The sequence below is a fragment of the Podarcis gaigeae genome (genome assembly GCF_964106915.1).
Source record: "Podarcis gaigeae genome assembly, chromosome: 9".
NCBI classification, from domain to species: domain Eukaryota; kingdom Metazoa; phylum Chordata; class Lepidosauria; order Squamata; family Lacertidae; genus Podarcis; species Podarcis gaigeae.
This window is the reverse complement of record NC_139685.1, coordinates 19,290,610-19,310,965: the sequence shown is the minus strand read 5'-3', so window position 1 is coordinate 19,310,965 and position 20,356 is coordinate 19,290,610. Positions and strand designations below refer to the sequence as shown.

The following is a 20,356-nucleotide window of genomic DNA, read 5'->3' as shown; positions in this document are numbered from 1 at the left end:
TGTTCATTCTTTTCAAAATAAAATTCAACACTGTTTAATAATATAAACAGTGGGCTGCATCAATAGGAGTATAGCATCTAGATCAAGGGAAGTAATAGTGCCACTGTATTCTGCTCTGGTCAAACCTCACCTGGAGTACTGTGTCCAGTTCTGGGCACCACAGTTCAAGAAGGACACTGACAAACTGGAACGTGTCCAGAGGAGGGCAACCAAAATGGTCAAAGGCCTGGAAACGATGCCTTATGAGGAACGGCTAAGGGAGCTGGGCATGTTTAGCCTGGAGAAGAGGAGGTTAAGGGGTGATATGATAGCCATGTTCAAATATATAAAAGGATGTCACATAGAGGAGGGAGAAAGGTTGTTTTCTGCTGCTCCAGAGAAGTGGACACAGAGCAATGGTTCCAAACTACAAGAAAGAAGATTCCACCTAAACATTAGGAAGAACTTCCTGACAGTAAGAGCTGTTCGACAGTGGAATTTGCTGCCAAGGAGTGTGGTGGAGTCTCCTTCTTTGGAGGTCTTTAAGCAGAGGCTTGACAACCATATGTCAGGAGTGCTCTGATGGTGTTTCCTGCTTGGCAGGGGGTTGGACTCGATGGCCCTTGTGGTTTCTTCCAACTCTATGATTCTATAACTGTGTGCCCCCAACGGGCCATCTGCCTTTTAGGAAATAATATTAAAGATTGTAAATATATATTGTTACTTTTTATGTTTTGACATTCACTTACTTTACTTGTTGTGCTTTGTGTGCTAGATAAGGAGCTGTCCAAATCAATACTTCCAGAACTTTCCAGTTGACTTTTGGCTTTATTCCCCTACCAAGAAAATCCTCATATTATATAGGCACACATATATAAAGAAATCTGAAAATTCATACGATTTCTTGCAATAACCTCCCCCCCAAAAGTTCTCACTGTGCTGAGATCATTATTAAATTTAATTTCCTGAGTGGACTAAGAATAGCCTTGCTCTGCATAAGAAACAACAGCCTCCTTCAAAAAGGTCACTCACACTGATATTTGCAAGCAACTTGGAAACTAGCAAAAGCATGACCACCAAGTACTAATTTAATAAGTGAACCTTTTGCGTAGTCATCAATGTTTTCCTTCCTTTCTATTTTAAGAAATCACCAATCAAATTACTGGATATCTGCACTATGTTAAAAAATTCTTTCAGCTAACATATATGATGCCATCAGACATAAGATAACAAAATTAAAGAGCCTTACCCGAGATAAAATACTGTCTAATGACTCCGTCAGTGACCTTTTAGCCTTGCTCTTCAACATATCCAGTCTGAACCGGGGCGTGCTGCTTGGCATCTCATTTCCCATGGCCTCTACTGATGACTGTGACGTCTAGAAAGTTAAAATAACAAACATTTGTTTAAAAATTAAAAATAAAAAGACAAATAGAACAAGTTTCCATAGAAGACACCCTTCCATGTTTTCTATAAGTGTCACACAATTTGTATGACGCCCGTTCTGAACTTAGAACTAACTCGGAACAAAAAAGTTCTAAAAGGCTAAATATTTGTTACACGGATCACATTTTTCCCCTTACACAAGGAAAGGAATGCTTTCCCCTCCGTTCAAATCAGCTCCCACCCCCACCCCAAAATATGTCCTAGACACAGCAATTTGGATTGCATTTATTTCTTGTGTACAAGATTCTGGGCAGTCAGAACTGAGAGCCAGGTGGTTGAGGCATCCTTCATGGGGAAAGAAAGTAGTATTTCCCAAGAAATGTAAAGACTGTATCCAATTACTGGAGACCAATTACTGGAGAAGATGGTTACCAGAGAAAGTACTCAGGGTCAAATATGGATAGATGCTTGAATAAAATAACGGCAAAGGTTCAAGTGGGCTTGCACTTATGTTGTAGTTGTTATGTACTGAAGTTCTCACCCTGGGCCAGCAGGGGGATACGGTAGATAGTTATGCAAATAAGGGATCGAAAGTGACGTTCAGTGATTGGATAGTTTTAGAAAATTGTTACAGTTATGTTGTACTGGAGCTCTATATAAACAGGCTGACTGAACCCTTCAGTTCAGTTCTGTTCTGGCCTCTGAATAAACAAGAGCTGTTTGAAGAATCGCTGTGCCGTCTGATATGTTCACCCACAACTTAACAGTAGTCTACTGTTCAATTCAGTGCACAGCTACTGCCACAGGAGATCATTCTGCTTAAACTAATGTTGCTTTCTCTCCTCCTTTGCAATGGCACCTATTCACCACTCAGAGCAATGTCAAAATAGACACTTTACTGGTCAACTTCTTGCTGGTTGAGTTAGCCTGCACATGGTAGTTATCTAAGTACAAGGATTTAAATTTATTAAATTTCATTTTTAATTCATGATCCATTTATACACCAATTTGAGATACACACACACATCTCAAAGCAGTTGCCATACACAATAAGTTCTAAAAAACACATCAAATAATTCACACAACAAAATACATGCGAGTTATACAGGGCGGCATTTAAATATGTGATCCTCCCAGGAGGGCTGTGCCATATGTTTTCAGAAAATACAGATCAGGTCTCATGTGCAGACCTTTATAGAAAAGGCATTTTCATTTTATGCACCAATAGAGATTTTCCAGCAATAAAGGGGGGGGGGGGTTACAATTGCCTACCTGCTTGGCTTCACTAAGGTGGATATGATCCTTTTGCTTTTCCTCATACATAACTCTCAGGACAGAGATTATTAACTCATTCTCCTTCTGTTCATTTCTTGGCCTTATTTTCTGCAATAGGAAAAAGGGAACATCTATATTAGCCATCCAGATTTTGCCCTATTACTTAATTTTTGTCAGGACATTGTATGGTTAAATTTCTGCTTGTACCCTAAAATACCAGTAGATGGCAACAGCATCACAAACTAAACAAATTTAGCTAGCAAAAAACAAACAAACTCCAAAAACAAAACCCAAGCTGAGGAAAACGGATTACACTGCCTCGTAAATAAGTAATTAGGTGATTCACAGTGAAGATACAAGCGGGATAAGGCAAAAATAAATAAATTGCCCCATTGACAGATTTAGATAGAAGATTTCTAGGTAGAAGAATAATTATTTTAGAAATTTACTTACAGCCTTTTAATTTATATAACTGCTAAACTGAGATTTCAAGATATGACTACAACAAGAGAGAACAGCTTGCCATGTAACATGGAAGTGGGGGTGACCCTACTGTTTTGAGAAAAGCAAGCCCTGTTGGGCTTCTACATGGTTTCACACTTCTTTGGACAAGAGCAGATATGAGGACCACAGAAGTGTGTGAAGTCAGTTACTGTGATCAGTTGCTTCTGTCATTAATTGCCAAGGAATGCTGGAAGCAGCAATCCCAGCTCCCAATACTAATCTAATTGTCTCCATAAGAAATCTCTCTCTCTCTTTTACAATTTTCAGCATTTTAAAAATAATTTCAAGTATTTTTCACTTGTGAGCCAAGGGTCTGTTGTTGTTTCTTTTGATCCACCATAATAAATGTCTGAGTACTTTAAAGGACATATTTCCTGTTCCACCCTACCCCCTCCACAAGAAACAGGCAAGACGGTTACCTGAACTTCTTCAAAGACTGAGGCCTGCTCCTGGTTGTTCAGCGTTGTTAGATGCTTTTGGATTTCTAGTTTAGTTTTAGAAGGATGTAACCCTAACAAGCAACAGGCAAACAAATATAGGGTAAACAAAATGATTTTAGACGGGTTGTGTCTGACTACAGTCAATTCAGAGTAGACCCACTGAAATCAATAGTTTTAAGTCCGTCACATCTACTGATTTCAGTTGTTATATTCTGAGTATTTCCTGCCCACCTAGCAGTTCGAAAGCACCCTTAAGTGCAAGTAGATAAATAGGTACTGCTTTATAGCGGGAAGGTAAATGGCGTTTCCGTGTGCTGCGCTGGTGCTGGCTCGCCAGAGCAGCTTTGTCACGCTGGCCACGTGACCCGGAAGTGTCTCCGGACAGCGCTGGCCCCCGGCCTCTTAAGTGAGATGGGCGCACAACCCCAGAGTCGGACACAACTGGCCCGTACGGGCAGGGTACCTTATTCTGAGTATTATCACTTAGTTGGATACAACCCAACGACAATACCTAGTCAGGCAATATTCACAAAGTCATGTCCATCTAAAATAAGCTTTCCAGACAGGGACTACACTCACCACACTAAGGTGAAAAGCAGAGAAGCAAAAAACCCCCCCAAAACCTGAAGTGACTGTGACAATCTATGCTTTCACAAGCAAGGGAAAAGAATAAGCTCGGAATAGGAAGAAGACCCAGATAGTAGCCAATCACTGGGGGCTTGGTTATGGATGCCACCTGTACAAACCCTTTGTGCCTGCTGAAACTTGGAGGAAGAGAACCAAGTGGAGACATTTTGTTTGATGCTAAGCAAATTGCACTGGTTTAGCTACAGCCAAAACCATCTTTCAACCAGTCCTTTAAGATATGAGGGACAATCCCTTCTGAAGTTTAAAAGAATCCCAGTTACAGTTGTACCTTGGAAGTCGAACGGAATCCACTCCAGAAGTCTGTTCGACTTCCAAAATGTTTGGAAACCAAAGTGCAGCTTCTGATTGGCTGCAGGAAACTCCTGCAACCAATCAGAAGCTGTGGAAGCCCTGTCGGATGTACGGCTTCCAAAAACAGTTCGCAAACTAGAACACTCACTTCTGGGTTTGCAGCATTCGGGAGCCAAAACGTTCAAGAACTAAGCTGTTTGAAAACCAAGGTATGACTGCATACCTAATACTTTTTAAAAAACAAAGACCCTTTCTTGGGCTTGCGAAAAAACCCAACCCAACCTCAACAACACCCTCTTAGCCTATTTTGCCCCCCAGTTTTTCTATCCAGCACATGAAAGTGTTGAAAAATATATTTTTTAGTATTTTGGACCTTGTATCATGCAAATATTACTGGAGCCAAGTGAGGATTCCCAGGTAAGATCCTCCCTCTATTGTGTGGGCAGGTAATCCCTCCCCTACCTGGCCTGGTCTCCTTGGCAAGACTTCCCCCAGGTGGGATTGGACAATTGACTGAGGTAGGCGGAGACCTCTAGGTATCCCACCTGAGGGAGGCAAAGCCAAGCCTATGCTGTTGGAGCTGCTTCAGATCTAGGGGCTGCGTGCGTCCACGCAAAGGGCGCCCCTCGTTTTAAGCGGGGAGCGGTCCTTGCCAGACAAGGACTTTTCTCCAGACTTCTCGAGTACTGCTCAAGTAGCAAAGTTGTTTTTAAATACACATAAGTTTGGCAAAGCACTTCATGCTTGATTGTTTACTTAGCAATAATCCATACGCATATTTTTTAAAAAAGCAAACATGTACCATGCTGCATAATTCCTACCTTCTATTCTTTCACAGAGTTTATGCAGGCACTGCATGGGACATCCTTCACAGAGTTGGACTTGTGCTTTGGCAGTTTGTTGTATAGCAGCTACTGTAAAAGCCTGTTTCAAAGTCATCATGATCTCATCAACCTGGCGCAAAGAAAACTAGGGGTGAAGACCTGGTATTTAAGAAGGCTAATGAACAATGTATTAACTGCTGTTCTATATTAGCCCAATAGTGACAAATATCAAGCTTCAGAGTAAATAAGAACCTTATATAGAAGATATTCTATGTCCAGCACCTCTTTTTGTTTTCTAAAGGTTCTTACCAGAGCTTCATCTGTACATTGAAACACGTAACAAACGAAATGGAAGCCTCCATTTTCCGAAGGCTCTCTGCAGATAAATCCAAAGTGATCCACATGTCTAATTCCCTACAATAGAAACAATTATATCAAAGATTCATAAAGGGTAGGTAAAGACTTGTAATTAGTCCGCTAAGCAGCATCTTGACATACAAACTTTTGTGAAAGGCATGCAAAATAAATATTAACTGCAAGAAAATAAAAGTAAACCATTGGGAAATAAAACACACACACACACACACACACACACACACACACATATTATACAATGAAAGTCCAAGATTGGCAAATCTAAACTGCCTCAGCCCAGTGAATCTTGTGTTTGGATTACAGTGGTACCTCGGGTTACAGACGCTTCAGGTTACGGATGCTTCAGGTTACAGACTCCTATAACCCAGAAATAGTACCTCGGGTTAAGAAATTTACCTCAGGATGAGAACAGAAATCACGCAGCTGTGGCGCGGCAGCAGCAGGAGGCCCCATTAGCTAAAGTGGTGCTTCAGGTTAAGAACAGTTTCAGGTTAAGAACAGAGCTCTGGGACAAATTAAGTTCTTAACCCGAGGTACACTGTTCCTTAGTTGCATTTGATTTGTACTGAGACCAATGGGACGGAAGTCCTGACTTAAGTCCACTGGTTTTAATGGAAGTTAAGTGAAGCTAATGTAGTCTGGATCCAATCCAATCCATTTCTAATTTCGAATGAAGAGATTAACATGTTTCTTAAAAGGAGAGAGGGAGAGAAGAGAAGCAGAATATCAATACCATTGCTTGGTATGGATCTCAGTGCCCAGAGCTTGACATAAAAGTAATCAGTAGGTTGAGTAGTGGAGTGGCATTAAGCCCAGAGAGCCATGTACTGGATGACATTTCAAAGAGCAGCCTTCAAGTTTCCATTTTGTTCATGGGAAAAAACCACAACCCCTTCCTTCTGTCAGCAGTCAAGTTCCCAAGATATTAAAAGGAGAATAGCCAACCAATTGCTTTTAAAAACATGAAAGCACATAAACTAATTTCTTCACCAACAAACAAAGCTAGGCCCACATGTTGCTGATCACGTGGCGGAGTTGACAAAATATTTGGAGAACTTTAAAAAAAACACCACAGCGACCCTCAAACATCACTTGCTCAACCGAGAAGATACTCTGGTGGAGCTCCCTTCTTCAGTAAGTGCTGGTACATGTGAACCCCATGTCCAATTCTTTGCTGAGCTAAGATGCTTCCAACCTCCTGGAGTTCTTAAGGGATGCAGTTGACAAAACGCCCCAGTTTAGATTTGAAGATGGGGTAAAATCAATAAATGAGAAAACTGCATGTCTCTAATTGCAGGTTGTGTTGCATTATGGGAGCTTTAAAGCTTTAAGTCTAAGATGCCCAGGAGCCCAACAAAACATAACATGATTAAGAAATGAAGACTCTCTGACTTGGCACACATAACAAGAAGTAATCGGTGTGAGCAAAAGATGAATGAGTTAGGCAACAAGGAAATGCAGGAGACAATGCTTATGTAGCATAGAATACCCCTAGTTCTAGGATTCAATGTAATTCAAGGCAAAACAGTATGGCAGTAAATACAGCTCCCAAAATAATAGATTTTATAGGTACAGTTTGGTGCCTATAGGCAGATACTGTTCCCATGTGACCTTGGAACATTAAAACATACAGCATAATGGTTGATGAATGAATGATATCCATGAGGAATTGGGTAAATACTTTCATAAACCCAAACTTCTCAGATTTTTACATTTTAATATCCATTAAGGTTGTGCATCTCAAGTTATAGAATCTTGTTTCATAAGAACAGAAGCAAAACAGAATGATTTTCCCATCTTCAAGCCTTAAAGCATCACTGCCAACAGTTACTATGGAAACAGTCTGTGGCTGGCGTCCAAGGGAGGATGTACAGTTGTAGCATATGCCCTCCTTTCTCTAGAGACAGCAAACAGGAGCATGTGTACAGTTTTTCCCATTGGTTGGGTCACTAGTTTTCCCATTGGTTGGGTCACTAGTTAAGCAATCCAAAGGACTGGAAAAGGGAGTTGGGTCATTAAATTTGGAATTTATTTCCTGTTGGTCTGAGAAAGCTAAATTTTGACCTTGAGGGCAACCTGCTAACTGCTAAGTGCTGACTCACAGCTTTCTCTCTCTCTCTCTCTCTCTCTCTCTCTCTCTCTCTCTCTCTCTCTGTCTCTGTCTCTCTCTGTCTCTCTCTCTCTGACAAAAGTTCCTTTACTGTCTGACAAACTTCCTTTAGAAAGTAAATTTCTGGGATTTGTGTTAATTTACTTCAAGATCCACTGCAGGCAAGCTTTTCAAATGTACTGGGGTTCACACAGTCCTTGGTTATTCGAAAGAATGTCACACTCAGTGAGCTTTGATGCCTTCATGGTTTGGACAAACTGGGAAGGGGATCCCTAATCATAGCTGTCAACTTTTCCCTTTTCTTGCGAGGAATCCTATTCGGAATAAGGGAATTTCCCTTAAAAAACGGGAAATGTTGACAGCTATGTCCCTAGTTGCTGGGGGGAAAATTGCTGAAGAAGTTCATTGCAAATGAGACACAAATACTAATATTACAGTGTTCCCACCACATACTGCCTGCAAAGGTCACCACGACAATGGTTTTAGAAATCTACCCTGACACACATTTCTTAAGTGATAAGAAAATCACTCTGTCCTTCCATCAGAGATCAGATTTTAAAGGGAGCAGCTTTTACAAGTTAACTGTCAAAAAACTGCTACTTTCTGTTCATTCAAATTTTAGTTTATTTTCTTCCCTAGCAGTTTATTTCCTGCACCTAAATGATCACCCAAAACTTTATAAATCATTGCTACATATTCCTCTGCATGTCCCCTCCCTTCTTTGAGTCATACACTGGTTTTAGGGCAAAGATCCTGGCTTGTTAAATGGTGTAATGGAATTTAGTGGGAGAAAACCACTGCCCTGTTGTGGAAAACAACACCCAAGTTATTAAGAACCAAGAAGGAATCAAAATCTTGGTACCTGAGAGCAAAATGAAATTTCCTTAAAGCTTTTCTCAATAACTACTTTTTTGGTATCAGGACTGATGATGTAAACTTCAGACTGGCCAATCTGAAAAAAATAAACAAAATATTAGTCAGTTGCCTTTCAAAATAATTTGTAGACAAAAATATGATTTTCTGAGACTGTAGTGGGTGTGCTGAATTTTGGATGACAAATCAGCCACAATGCAAACTAGGACTTTCATATTGTATTTTAGATTGCTATAACTCGTCCTGCAACCTTCGGGTGAAAGGTGGGTAACAACCACCACCACACTTGTTTAGGAATTTAGCCCAACCCTGCACATGGAACAAAAGAAGCTGCCTTATACCCAATGAGACTATTTGCTCATCTAGCATCATACTGTTTGCGCTGTTATTCGCCAGGTACATTACCTGCTACCTCATTGTTCTAACTGGAGATGTCATGTGCTCTACCAATGAGCTATGTTCCCTCTCCCTAAAGATCCACAGTTCACATGAGAGCTTCCACACAATCATTCCTTAGTAACTTCAAAAGAGGAGACTTTACGTTTTTCCATTTATGTGCACCTGCCACTGACAGGAGTTCTGTATGCACCTCAGAGAACTTTCTGAGTTATAGACTGAAGTCAGAGCCATAATCATGAGTGAAAAGGCAATGCCAGTATTTCCCACAAATTTAGCTCATTTTCTTTCTCTCTGATGAGCTGGCATATTGGGAGAAACAGTGTGCCATCTTATGTGTCTATGAAACTTAAAACAGGTTAAACATTAACTGATCAATATAATCTAGTGTTAGTAAAGGTAAAGGGACCCCTGACCATTAGGTCCAGTCGTGACTGACTCTGGGGTTGTGGCGCTCATCTCGCTTTATTGGCTGAGGGAGCCGGCGTACAGCTTCCGGGTCATGTGGCCAGCATGACTAAGCCGCTTCTGGCGAACCAGAGCAGCACACAGAAACGACGTTTACCTTCCTGCCTATTTATCTACTTGCACTTTGACGTGCTTTCAAACTGCTAGGTACTGGAAGGTAAATGACAGAGGGCTTCTTCAAACATTATACCTTTCAGGTTGTTTCAAAGGTTTACCTAAAAAATTTGATGTGTGAATGACAGGTTCTTGTTTGCGAGCACTTGCATCGTGTGTTCATATTGTCTCCAGAGCATTAAAGTGTATTGTTGTAACATATTTTACTCCAGGATATCCCAAACCAAGCCACATTACTGTGGAGGGAAGTTGCTTGAAGAAGACTGTTTTAAGCCTTAGACATTACCTCATAGTAATAGCAAATTCCCCTACATAGCAGAGCTTTGTAGGGGAAGCCTAGCCAGTCCTCTTCTGTTCTGCCCAATTTTAATTGGAAGGTCTTTAAAAGTATTACATACATTTAGGCTTCCATCTTACACATGGCCTACACACACACAAAACAAGGGCTACTTAAAATGCAGTTATGTTGAAGCTGCTCCACATGCCATAGTTTGTATGTGGTAGATACAGTATGGAATATTACAGGGTGTGATCAGGTACAGAATGTCAGCTTAAGGCTTGAGATTTTACAGGACTACTATGATAGTCTGTAAGCTTTAAGATGTGGTGGGGGTTTTTTTGAGGGGGGGGAGTGAACTGTGCTTACTTTCTATATTGATAGAGGCCCGGGACTAAATGGGAGACCTGCAATTTGCACAGGTTCTTAATTCTAACTATGTGAGGACACAGCGCAGTTGCTCAGTGGTGAGGAAGTGCAAGAACCGAAGTACTTCCCTTTATTACTTCATATCTATTTCCTTAAAAAAAGAAGAAGGAAAATGACAAATATGGGAAGGAGTGGTGCTAAATGGGTGCACAGAAAATAAATTTTAGCTGTGATCCTGTAGGGTTGAGTTTGGCTTTGAGGACAAATGATGCAGATTTATGCTACAGTAAACAGAAAGCACTCCATCGTTCTCTGTATAAACACACACACACACACACCTGAACTCAATTAACTTCAAATCAGCTAGCAGCAATGCACAAAAGCTCTGGATATCCATTTCTGTAACCATGTTATCCAGTGTTCAGAGATAGTATCAGAGAACCAATGCAGTGTGGTGGTTACTGAGTGTTAGAACATGACTTGAGAAATCATGGTTCAAATCCCCACACTGCCATGGGTAACCTTGGGTCAGTCACTGCCTCTTTGCCTAACCTACCTCACAGGGTTGTTGTGGGGCTTAAATGAAGAGGAGGAGAACCATTTATGCCACCTTGAGCTCCTTGGAGAAAAAGGTGGGAAAGAAATGCAATTAATTAATTAAATACAACAACTCTGTTTTACCGTGAACAACATTATCCGGTTCCCAGCAATATCCGTTGGCTGAACGTTTTGCCCTTGAATAAATCGACTTTTTAAGTTCAGAGAAATAGCATCTTCATCAAAGGATCTGACAAAGCTGTTACTTGTCTTCAGGCAACCTGCTTGTGAATCTCTCTTGAAAGAACAAGAACGCAGTCCAGGCTGAGAGTAGGATTTCCGCATTGGCCTTTTCTCCTGTTCTTCATTAACTAAGGGTTGGAAGACGGATCGGAATTTATCACTTATGGAAAATCCTCCAGAATGGTTGACAGTTTCATGTTGTTGAGCGAATGGACCAGAATCCAAGTTTTTGGTATAACTAACATCATTAAATTTTTCAATACATTCATCTATGAGGGCTGGAGGTGCATTTTTGTGCGCTACTGTCACTCGGCCACAGAATAGCACCTCAAATTTTTTGCTAAAAGGATCTTCCACATCTGAGAGGTTGTTCTGAAACTCCTCCTGCCGTGCAATTTTTCCTGCTTGTCTGATAGTGCTTATGATCTCAGGCACCTGCAAGAAAACGACAATATCAGAGCCATTCAAATAAGAGGAAGAAAGTGGGGGTTTTAAAGTGACAGAAAGTGATGTGGGATCAGAAAAACCACTGTACAAATTAACTTTGGAAGCTAGAGGCATCTTCATTATTTGGCTACCCCAACATGAAAGGAAAACCAATATATGTGTAGTTTGCCATCACAGATCTAACCCAACAGAGAGGATTATCATATCACAAAGATTTTCAATGAAATCTGATTTTACATTAAGCTGCCAGTTATCAACAATGAGTGAAGGGAAATCAAGTGACATACACGCTTGTATGTGAACTTGTCCTGGAACACAGAGGCTAAGATCCAAAGCGCTATGCACAGTATTCCTCATGTGCATGGGAGCTTTTTATGTACTCTAATCCCAAAGCTGTTTGTGCTCTCTTTTTAAAATCCATTGTTTTCAGTTTTTTTGAACAATGGTAGCTGTGTGTACTCTTGAGAACTACTTAATGTGATGTTCAGGGCCTGCTGTCATAAGGGGAAATCAGCAAACCTTTGTGCATACCTAATGCCCTCCTGTTCCTGAACAAGAGAAAATGTATTTGGATTAGGACCAGAGTATGTGTGTGCATGGGTATGTTCTGGTATGAAAGGAGTTTCAGGCAGTCATAAACTTTAGGGAAAAGTAAATATAGCTCAGCAAAATGCAAATTTCAAACATGAAGCCAAATGCATGACTCTAGCACAGGCATAGGCAATCTTTGGCCCTACAACTCTCATGATCCTTAGCTAACAGAACCAGTCGTCAGGGATGATGGAAATTGTAGTCCAAAACATCTGGAGGGCCACATATTGCCTATGCCTGGTCTAGTAGAACTGCTGTTCACAAACAGGACCATATGAGATGGCCAGATGATATTACTGCCCACACCAGGCTGCTGTACCCTAAGAAGGGGTGATAGCAGTATGGGAAGCAACTTTGTCAATTACCCCTCCCCACACACAATTCTGGTACTAACAAGTTACTGGCATGGCAAGGAACCAAGCATGTGGAAGTAGCTCCCAAACCACAAACGTAACACTGAAATCACACCAAATTTTCTGGCCTTAAAAATATTTTTCTTGATTCGAAGCTTGATGGCATTAGCCTGTAAAATACATACTTTTTTTCAGATTATACCCTCCTTTCCATAGAAGGCAGCTTTTCAGAACAGAGATGTAGCTGCTCAGAGTGAATGGTGAAACAAGCAGTGCAGGAGTAAAAAAGTAAGACTTCTGCTCTTAGAACCATCTCTCTACATAACTAGAGAAATAATGTCCCAGAAAGCATCAAACAAAATCCCTTCTGGAAAACTCTTTCCCCGTGCATTCATTTGTGTGTGTGTTTTTTAATGCAGGTGCAAATTTCATCCTTAACTGTAATAGAAAATATTTGCCTCTGGATTTGACAAAGACTTCAGAAGGTCTTTTTATAGATAACAGACATATTTCGATAGCATTAGTCAGAGGATTACAATAAGGAAACAAGAATGGTCTGAAAATGAGACAGGAAGAATTACTTCATTCTCTGAGTATGGTGCATGACTCAGTCAACATACAGTTTGGTTGCACTCTGAACTAATATTAAGTAGTTGTTTTAAAAAAGCAGTTGAGTAAGTGCAGAACTTGCCCTCTTGAACTTTGTAAAATGACATGCAATTTTGATGGCTCTATTTAAATAATAAAGGCACTGAAAAAATGTCATTGTTCTAAGGCTGGTATGAATAAGGACTTTACCCATATTTGGTATTAGCAGTACAATGCTGTAAGTATCTAGCATTTATTTGGTTCAGGCAAAACCTTTGAGTACTACTGAGTATTAATATTTTGCCTGTGACCAATATGCGAAGTTAGAATGCTCATGTTTTATGTTATAATGCTTTTTTCCTTTGAGAAAGACCCTGTCGTCCTCCAATAAAAATTAGGAGATGAAAATTACTTGCTGTAGATAACAAGCAGGCAATTTATAGGCAGGCAGTTGTAGATTACAGGTTAAAAGTGACCCACAGTGGCAAGCAATAGCTCCTGAGTTAGAAATCCAAGCCTCTTTCTGTCTTCTAGGCACAGAGACAGTAGCACAGTCCAGCAGCAGCCTTGGCTCTATTTCCTACTGCTTACTATCTGGCAGTCCTATGAACATTGTATTAGGAGATATGCATCCAAGTTTGATACAAAGAACTATCTGATCAAGGCACTGATATTCTGTCAGGATTCTAGCCATAACCTGTGGGATGTTACGCAGCAATCAAACAGATGCATTACACACAACATTAGCCAAAAATGAGGGCTGCAGAGGACCAAGTCACACTAACAGGGGAGAAAAAGCCTTCCTACACTTAGAGGCTAGAATGGGTAAAGTAATATTTGATTCTGTTCAATACTGGCTGCACCTTCATCTTCCTCGTTTGTCTGACCTGCAACTGCACTAACATATCCTTAGAAAGCCAGGTAAACACAGAATTAATGTTTGGGTGCTCCTTCAATGTTAAAACAACATCACTGTGCAGTTCCCAGCACATAGGAAACTTTGGGCTTGTCCACACAGGGCTTTATATTGAGTTTCAAAAAGCAAAGCAGAAGCAACAGAAAACCCACTGTGGGTGGGCTGCTGATGTTTGCATTTTCTTCAGTTAATATAGCACAAGGAAAAAATTATGCAACCTGAGGGAAGGTGAGGGAAAATCCAGAGTTTGTTTGCAGTGTTAAGAAAAGGATCCTGCCCTTCAATGTCATGAGGAAGGCTATATTATGGAAGCAGAAATATTTATTTAAATAGAATACAATGTATTAAGTTAGTCTGTAGACCACTTCAAAAGAGAACAAAATAAAATATGCTTTAAACTCCACATAAATGTGTATGTGTATGTATATATATGGGTGTGTGTATATATATGTGTGTGTGTATATATATATTATACAGAGAGAGAGAGAGAGTATATGTTTGTTTGTTTGTTTGTTTGTTTGTACAGCGAGATGAGAAACTTTTTATTAGATCTTTCCTAAACAAAACTAAAAATGTAAAACTGGGTGAGACATGTGTCAGAATGTTCGTCTCTCAAAAAAATCAGAAACTCTACTACAGAATCATAGAATTGTAGAGTTGGAAGCATAATCTGAAATGAATTACAGATATCTTTTCCTGAGATTGGAAGCTTTTACCACAAAAGAGGCCACCTTCCGAGTCAAATACTGATTAGTTCTTCACACTGCTTTGAGAAGCAACATTTTAAACAATCCATTCAGGATGGTAATTGGCTGATAACTATAGGAGGGCACTGAACCAGACGAGCTTCAGATCTGGTATTGGCATAACCTGTGCCAAGAATGGATTAAGTACAGAATGATGGATATACCTAGTATCAAGATCCTTTACATTAACACAGCACTGGACAAACAGCACTGATTGTGGACACACATTTTATTATGCAGTTCATTAGTGAAAGAGGGAAAAAATGATTTTTCAAGAAAACTCTTTCAAGCATCTCCTAGTATTTGTACACAAATTTTCTGCTACCTCTTTTCCTTTTCACTAGCTCTCAAAAACACATTATTAGCAACAGCTAAGATATTAGGTTCCTAACCTTATTTTCCATTTTCAGGAATCAACCATTTAATATTCAGTGTGCATTTAGGAGCGCATTAGCAATATACTGCATTAAGTTGTCATGCATCAAATATAATACTTTTAGATCTGTGCCTACATTAGTGAGAGTTGTTTCAACTTCTAGAAGACCAGGTTGCTCACAGTTCAGAGTCCCAGATCCAGCAGCATACTAGCTGCTGGGTATTGTCAGTTCCAGATACAGGATGTGCATTCTCTGGACAGGACAAGCAGGAACCTGCCCTGCCTTCTGTTCTATACTGCAGTGGGAATGATCTGAGTCTCCCTTGACCTATTCTCTTACCTTCCTACCTTTTTTACCCTGGGGCTAATTTTTCAGTTAACCTTTCTTGTAAGAATAGAGGGAGCTTTCATTTCTAACTTAGGAACTATTGATTGTCGCTGTGGATCACCTTTAACCTGTAATCTACAACTGCCTGCTATGTTAGAGCTATGCTATATTATCTGTGTATAATGAAGGACAAACCTCTTGGTTATGTAAAAAGGTGTTATGGTCTGGGAGATTGTTAAGCATTATGTGGGGTGAGATAAGCCTATGTCATTTTGGTGACATAGAAAGGGATGTATGCATTTGGAATAGGGCATGTGCATTCTCTAACTGCACAACTATTGGGGAAGCTACATGCAAATGCACACTGAACCTTTCCTTTGCGAAAGGGCCATTGTTTAGTGGTAGACATAATTTACATGTAGAAGGCCTTGGGTTCGTTCCCTGGAATTTTGAACTGGAAAGAGCCCACCTGAAGATCTGCTGACGGTGAGCTAGATAAGCCTGCAGCCTGATTCGGTATAAGGCTGTTTTTTATGTTCCTATTAAATAGCAAAGTTGCCTTTGGTAAATGGCAAAGTAAAGTTAGGAAATCAGTGTGACGCTGGAGCTCTTTAGGGTTTATCGTCATTTGAGGAAGTAGGATGGTTAAAGATTGGGGAAACTGGTGCAGTTCTAACTCAACACTAACCCAAATCATTCTCGGAACTGAGACAAGTATTCTTCATAGGCCTTAAGACTCTCTGTTGCTCAATCAACCGATGGTACCAGCTACCAGTTTGTAGTATGTTTCGACTAGTCAAGTAAGAAGAAGCATTAAAGCTCTTTAAGTGAAACAGGGATACACTGTAGCCTTCCTTTGGTATTTACTGGAACCCTTTTAAAAAATATATCCTGCAAGCCATACCATGCTACTTTTTCTATAGTTTCTAGCAGTGTTGTTTTTCTAGAAAAAGAGGTGCTGTAACTCACCATGAACACCTCCCTTGTTCTCTTGCAATGGTAATAGCACTCACCTGAGAGGTGCCGAAACAGAGTTCCGGGGAGTTCTGGCTGGAAAAAAAATCCCTGGTTTCTAGTCCTATAATTAGAACAGGAAATAACCCTAGTGCTGGAGAGGATGCAGCTGCCCCATTCTAAAGATATGAGAGCACGTGTCCTTTTAAAGAATGGTTTCACAAGGAATCAATAAAGTTGGCTTCTTTCACTAGAAAAGGAACCACCCTGAGACCTCCGGGTATAGGGTGGTATATAAATTCAATTAATAATAATAATAATAATGAAAGAAAATAAAAGTGTCCCTCTTTCATTGTTAAGCCATAGCTAAGTATACAAGAGGCTGTCTTGTTGTGAGTCAGGCCTGTATTGACTATTGGCTTTGACTAGTAGCAACACTTTAGGATGTCAGGCAGAGGTTTCTAACATCCCTTAAAATTCAAAACTAAGTGCAGATGCCAAGATTAAACACCTGACCTCACACACAGGAAGCTTGTACTGTTTTACAGAGGCTACAGTCATGTTTTGGAAATGTACAGATCACCATCTTTCTCTAACAGCAGGAAGTCTAGCAGACTGAACTACTATATTGTACAAATAACAATCCAGTAAATGCAGTTTCCAAGCTGATAGTGTGTGGGGGGGACAGGTGTTAACAACATTTATTTCTACATTGAAAATAGCATTGGAACATAGCAGAAATGAAGATGCTATTGCAGATATAGTGTGGTTCTATATTGGGTGCTAGTTCACCCTGACTGAATGACTAGTAGCCAGCAGTATATAAACTGCTTCTTAAATGTAAAAGGCACCTTTCCTTGTTGGGCCGAATTGCTGTTATTAAGATGAATGTTTTGCCTAGAATGCTGTTTTTGTTTCAAACATTACAGATTGTGGACAAAATGGACTGTTTCAAGAAGTGGCAGAAAGATATATCCAAATTTGTCTGGCAGGGCAAAAAGCCCAGAATAAAATTTAAGATATTAACTGATGCAAAAGAAAGAGGGGGATTTGCCCTGCCGGACTTAAAATTGTACTATGAATCAGCAGCGTTCTGCTGGTTGAAAGACTGGCTACTTCTTGAGAATACATTTTAGATTTAGAAGGGTTCAATACTAGGTTTGGTTGGCATGCATATATATGGTATGACAAGGTAAAAATTCATAAAGGCTTTAAAAACCATATTGTTAGGAAAGCTCTATATAATGTTTGGATTCGTTATAAAGATCTGTTGGAAAATAAAACCCCAAGGTGGTTGTCGCCAATGGAAGCCAAGGAGGCGAAAAAACTTAATATGGAATCTAAATGGCCGAAATATTGGGAAATTTTAGAACAAGAGGGTGAAAAAGTCAAATTACAGAGTTATGAGAAATTGAAGTCTAAAGTACGAGATTGGCTCCATTATTATCAAATAATGGAGGTATATAAACAAGACAGAAAAATTGGCTTCCAAGTGGAGAGATCAAAACTAGAAACAGAATTGTTAGATCCCAATACTAAGAATTTGTCAAGAATGTATAACTTGTTGCTGAAATGGAATACACAAGATGAAACAGTTAAATCAGCTATGATCAAGTGGGCACAAGACATTGGTCATAATATTATGTTTGCTGACTGGGAACAGTTATGGACCACCGGCATAAAGTTTACGGCATGTAATACCTTAAGAGAGAATATCATGAAAATGATTTACAGGTGGTACATGACCCCAGTCAAGCTTGCAAAAATTTATCACTTGCCCAATAACAAATGTTGGAAATGTAATGAAACTGAAGGTACCTTCTATCACCTCTGGTGGACATGCCCGAGGATTAAGGCCTTCTGGGAAATGATCTATAATAAAATGAAGAAGGTACTTAAATGTACCTTTCATAAGAAACCAGAGGCTTTTCTCCTGGGCATGGTCGGCCAATTGGTGTCAAAGAGAGATAGGACGTTTTTTATGTATGCTACTACAGCAGCAAGGGTACTTATAGCAAAGTACTGGAAGACTCAAGAACTACCCACTCTGGAAGAATGGCAGCCGAAGGTGATTGACTATATGGGACTGCCTGAGATGACTGGCAGAATCCGTGACCAAGGAAAAGAGGCGGTGGAGGAAGATTGGAAGAAGTTTAAAGTTTATCTTAAGAATGATTATAAAATTAATGAGTGCTAAAATGTCGAGGTTAAGAAAAAAAGAGGATTACAGCTGTAAATGATAAATTAAGTGAGGATTTGCTGAAAGAAATTTGGAAATAGGGATGCAGAAAGGAGAGGTACGAGGAAGTCGGAAAAGTAATATTTATGAAAAGAAGGTTGTGAAATTATATCTCTGTGTGTTTATGTGTATGTTTGTCTTCGTATAGTGTTCTGTATTGTGCTTAATATGTGTTGGAAAATCAATAAAAATATTATTTAAAAAAAATTAAATGTAAAAGGCACATGCTGCTTATCATAGGGCATTTGAAAATAAGAGTTTCTGAATGCCCATTTTAACCTGGGGCAGCCAAAAGATAAAGCCACTCTATTTTAACTCCATCCATATCAGCCGCTGGCAGTTGATGTGTACAGGATTCAGATTATGACATCCAGCACAGATTTTGATATGTTCTTCTTTCCACCCAATCCCCTTGGTCTGCAGAAGAGTACCCACAATAGCTGGGCCTAGCTCAGGTTACATTAAAATGGCAATGGACTAATTTGAGCAAAACAAATGCTAAAAGCCTTCTGGCTGAAGTCCTATACATGACGATTAAGAGGCAAACACCACTGAGTTCACTGAGACTTATCCAATCCTAAACATGCATAGGATTGAGCCTGAGTAGTCATTTATTAAATTTTAAATTATTGTATTTGAGGGTGACCTGAAGCTATGGCTCTTTCCTATAACCCCTCTTTTATCATCCTGATCGCTCCTTTCCTTTAAAATTCTAATTAGGGAGCTTTTACGAGTGACCATTTCAATAATTCATGTTCCTATTTTCAATGTCTCGTTTAAATCATTTAAACGAAGTAAGAGTGAATTCCTCAAAGGAGTTACTGTTGCGTCGATATTGATTCCCAAATGAACAAGCTGATCTCGAGCCAGAATGAGCTGCACAGACCATTGTGTTTCCATAACTGGTCAAGCACTAGCAAGTCTTTACAAATTCAAAACCCAGTGTTCATATAAACAGGATAAAACCAAGGATGAGGAACCTTTTTCCATTCAGATGGTGTTGGACTCCAACTCCCATCAATCCCAGACAGCAATGGTCAGAGATAATGGAAGTTGTAGTCTTAACAGTTCCTCAAAGGCAACAGTTTTCCCTGTAGATTTATTCATATGTAAAACAGATTAGTCAAAATCTGTTTAGATAGGGTTGTCATATTTCAAAAGGTAAAGACAATGATACCCCAAAAGTTGTTGAGCGTTGCTGTTGTTGAAAACCCCAAAGCAACTTTTTGATTGACTTGCCTAAAATCCAGGACAGAGCAGGGCCCCTGGTCCACTACTGCATTGACAAAGGTTCAATATAGGGCAGCCATGATACCAGTGACAGTATGAAAAGCTGGCTAAGGAAAAGAGAAGGATCCCTGTAGGCTGTGGCTGCTAGGAGTGAAGAGGAGCAAGATGAAGTATCTATTCTCTGCTCCCTATGACTGAGGTCATAGTCTCTGAGCTTTCATGCTGCAGGTTACACAGGAAATGGCTCAGTAACTCTCACATTAGTGCTGTAAAATGATAATTAAAGCACTGTTTATCCAGTGTCTCTCAAAGGTCAGTTTGGCTCCATAAACAGTAACTGCCTAGGGATCTTTTGCTCTTCCATGATACTTTACTATATTCAGATCCTGCAAATACTATGGAGATTCTTATACATTTCTTTTCTCTATGTTGATTAGCCTCTTCAGCAGTTACTATGGGAATTAAAAGAGTCCCAACAG

At 39.9% G+C, this 20,356-nt stretch overlaps 1 protein-coding gene across 3 annotated transcripts in view; it reads right to left on the bottom strand.

Moving 5' to 3' along the window:
* Window positions 1–20,356, bottom strand: part of TBC1D1 (TBC1 domain family member 1) — a 77,389-nt gene that overhangs the window by 29,284 nt on the left and 27,749 nt on the right. For all 3 annotated transcript variants that reach the window (XM_083754844.1, XM_083754846.1, XM_083754845.1), the window contains exons 3-10: window positions 11,011–11,544; window positions 8,695–8,784; window positions 5,657–5,761; window positions 5,345–5,477; window positions 3,564–3,655; window positions 2,638–2,748; window positions 1,229–1,357; window positions 729–815 (exon numbers count right to left, since the gene is read on the bottom strand). In XM_083754844.1, coding sequence (XP_083610970.1) covers window positions 729–815; window positions 1,229–1,357; window positions 2,638–2,748; window positions 3,564–3,655; window positions 5,345–5,477; window positions 5,657–5,761; window positions 8,695–8,784; window positions 11,011–11,544 — 1,281 coding nt within the window. The remainder of the gene's footprint in view (window positions 1–728; window positions 816–1,228; window positions 1,358–2,637; window positions 2,749–3,563; window positions 3,656–5,344; window positions 5,478–5,656; window positions 5,762–8,694; window positions 8,785–11,010; window positions 11,545–20,356) is intronic.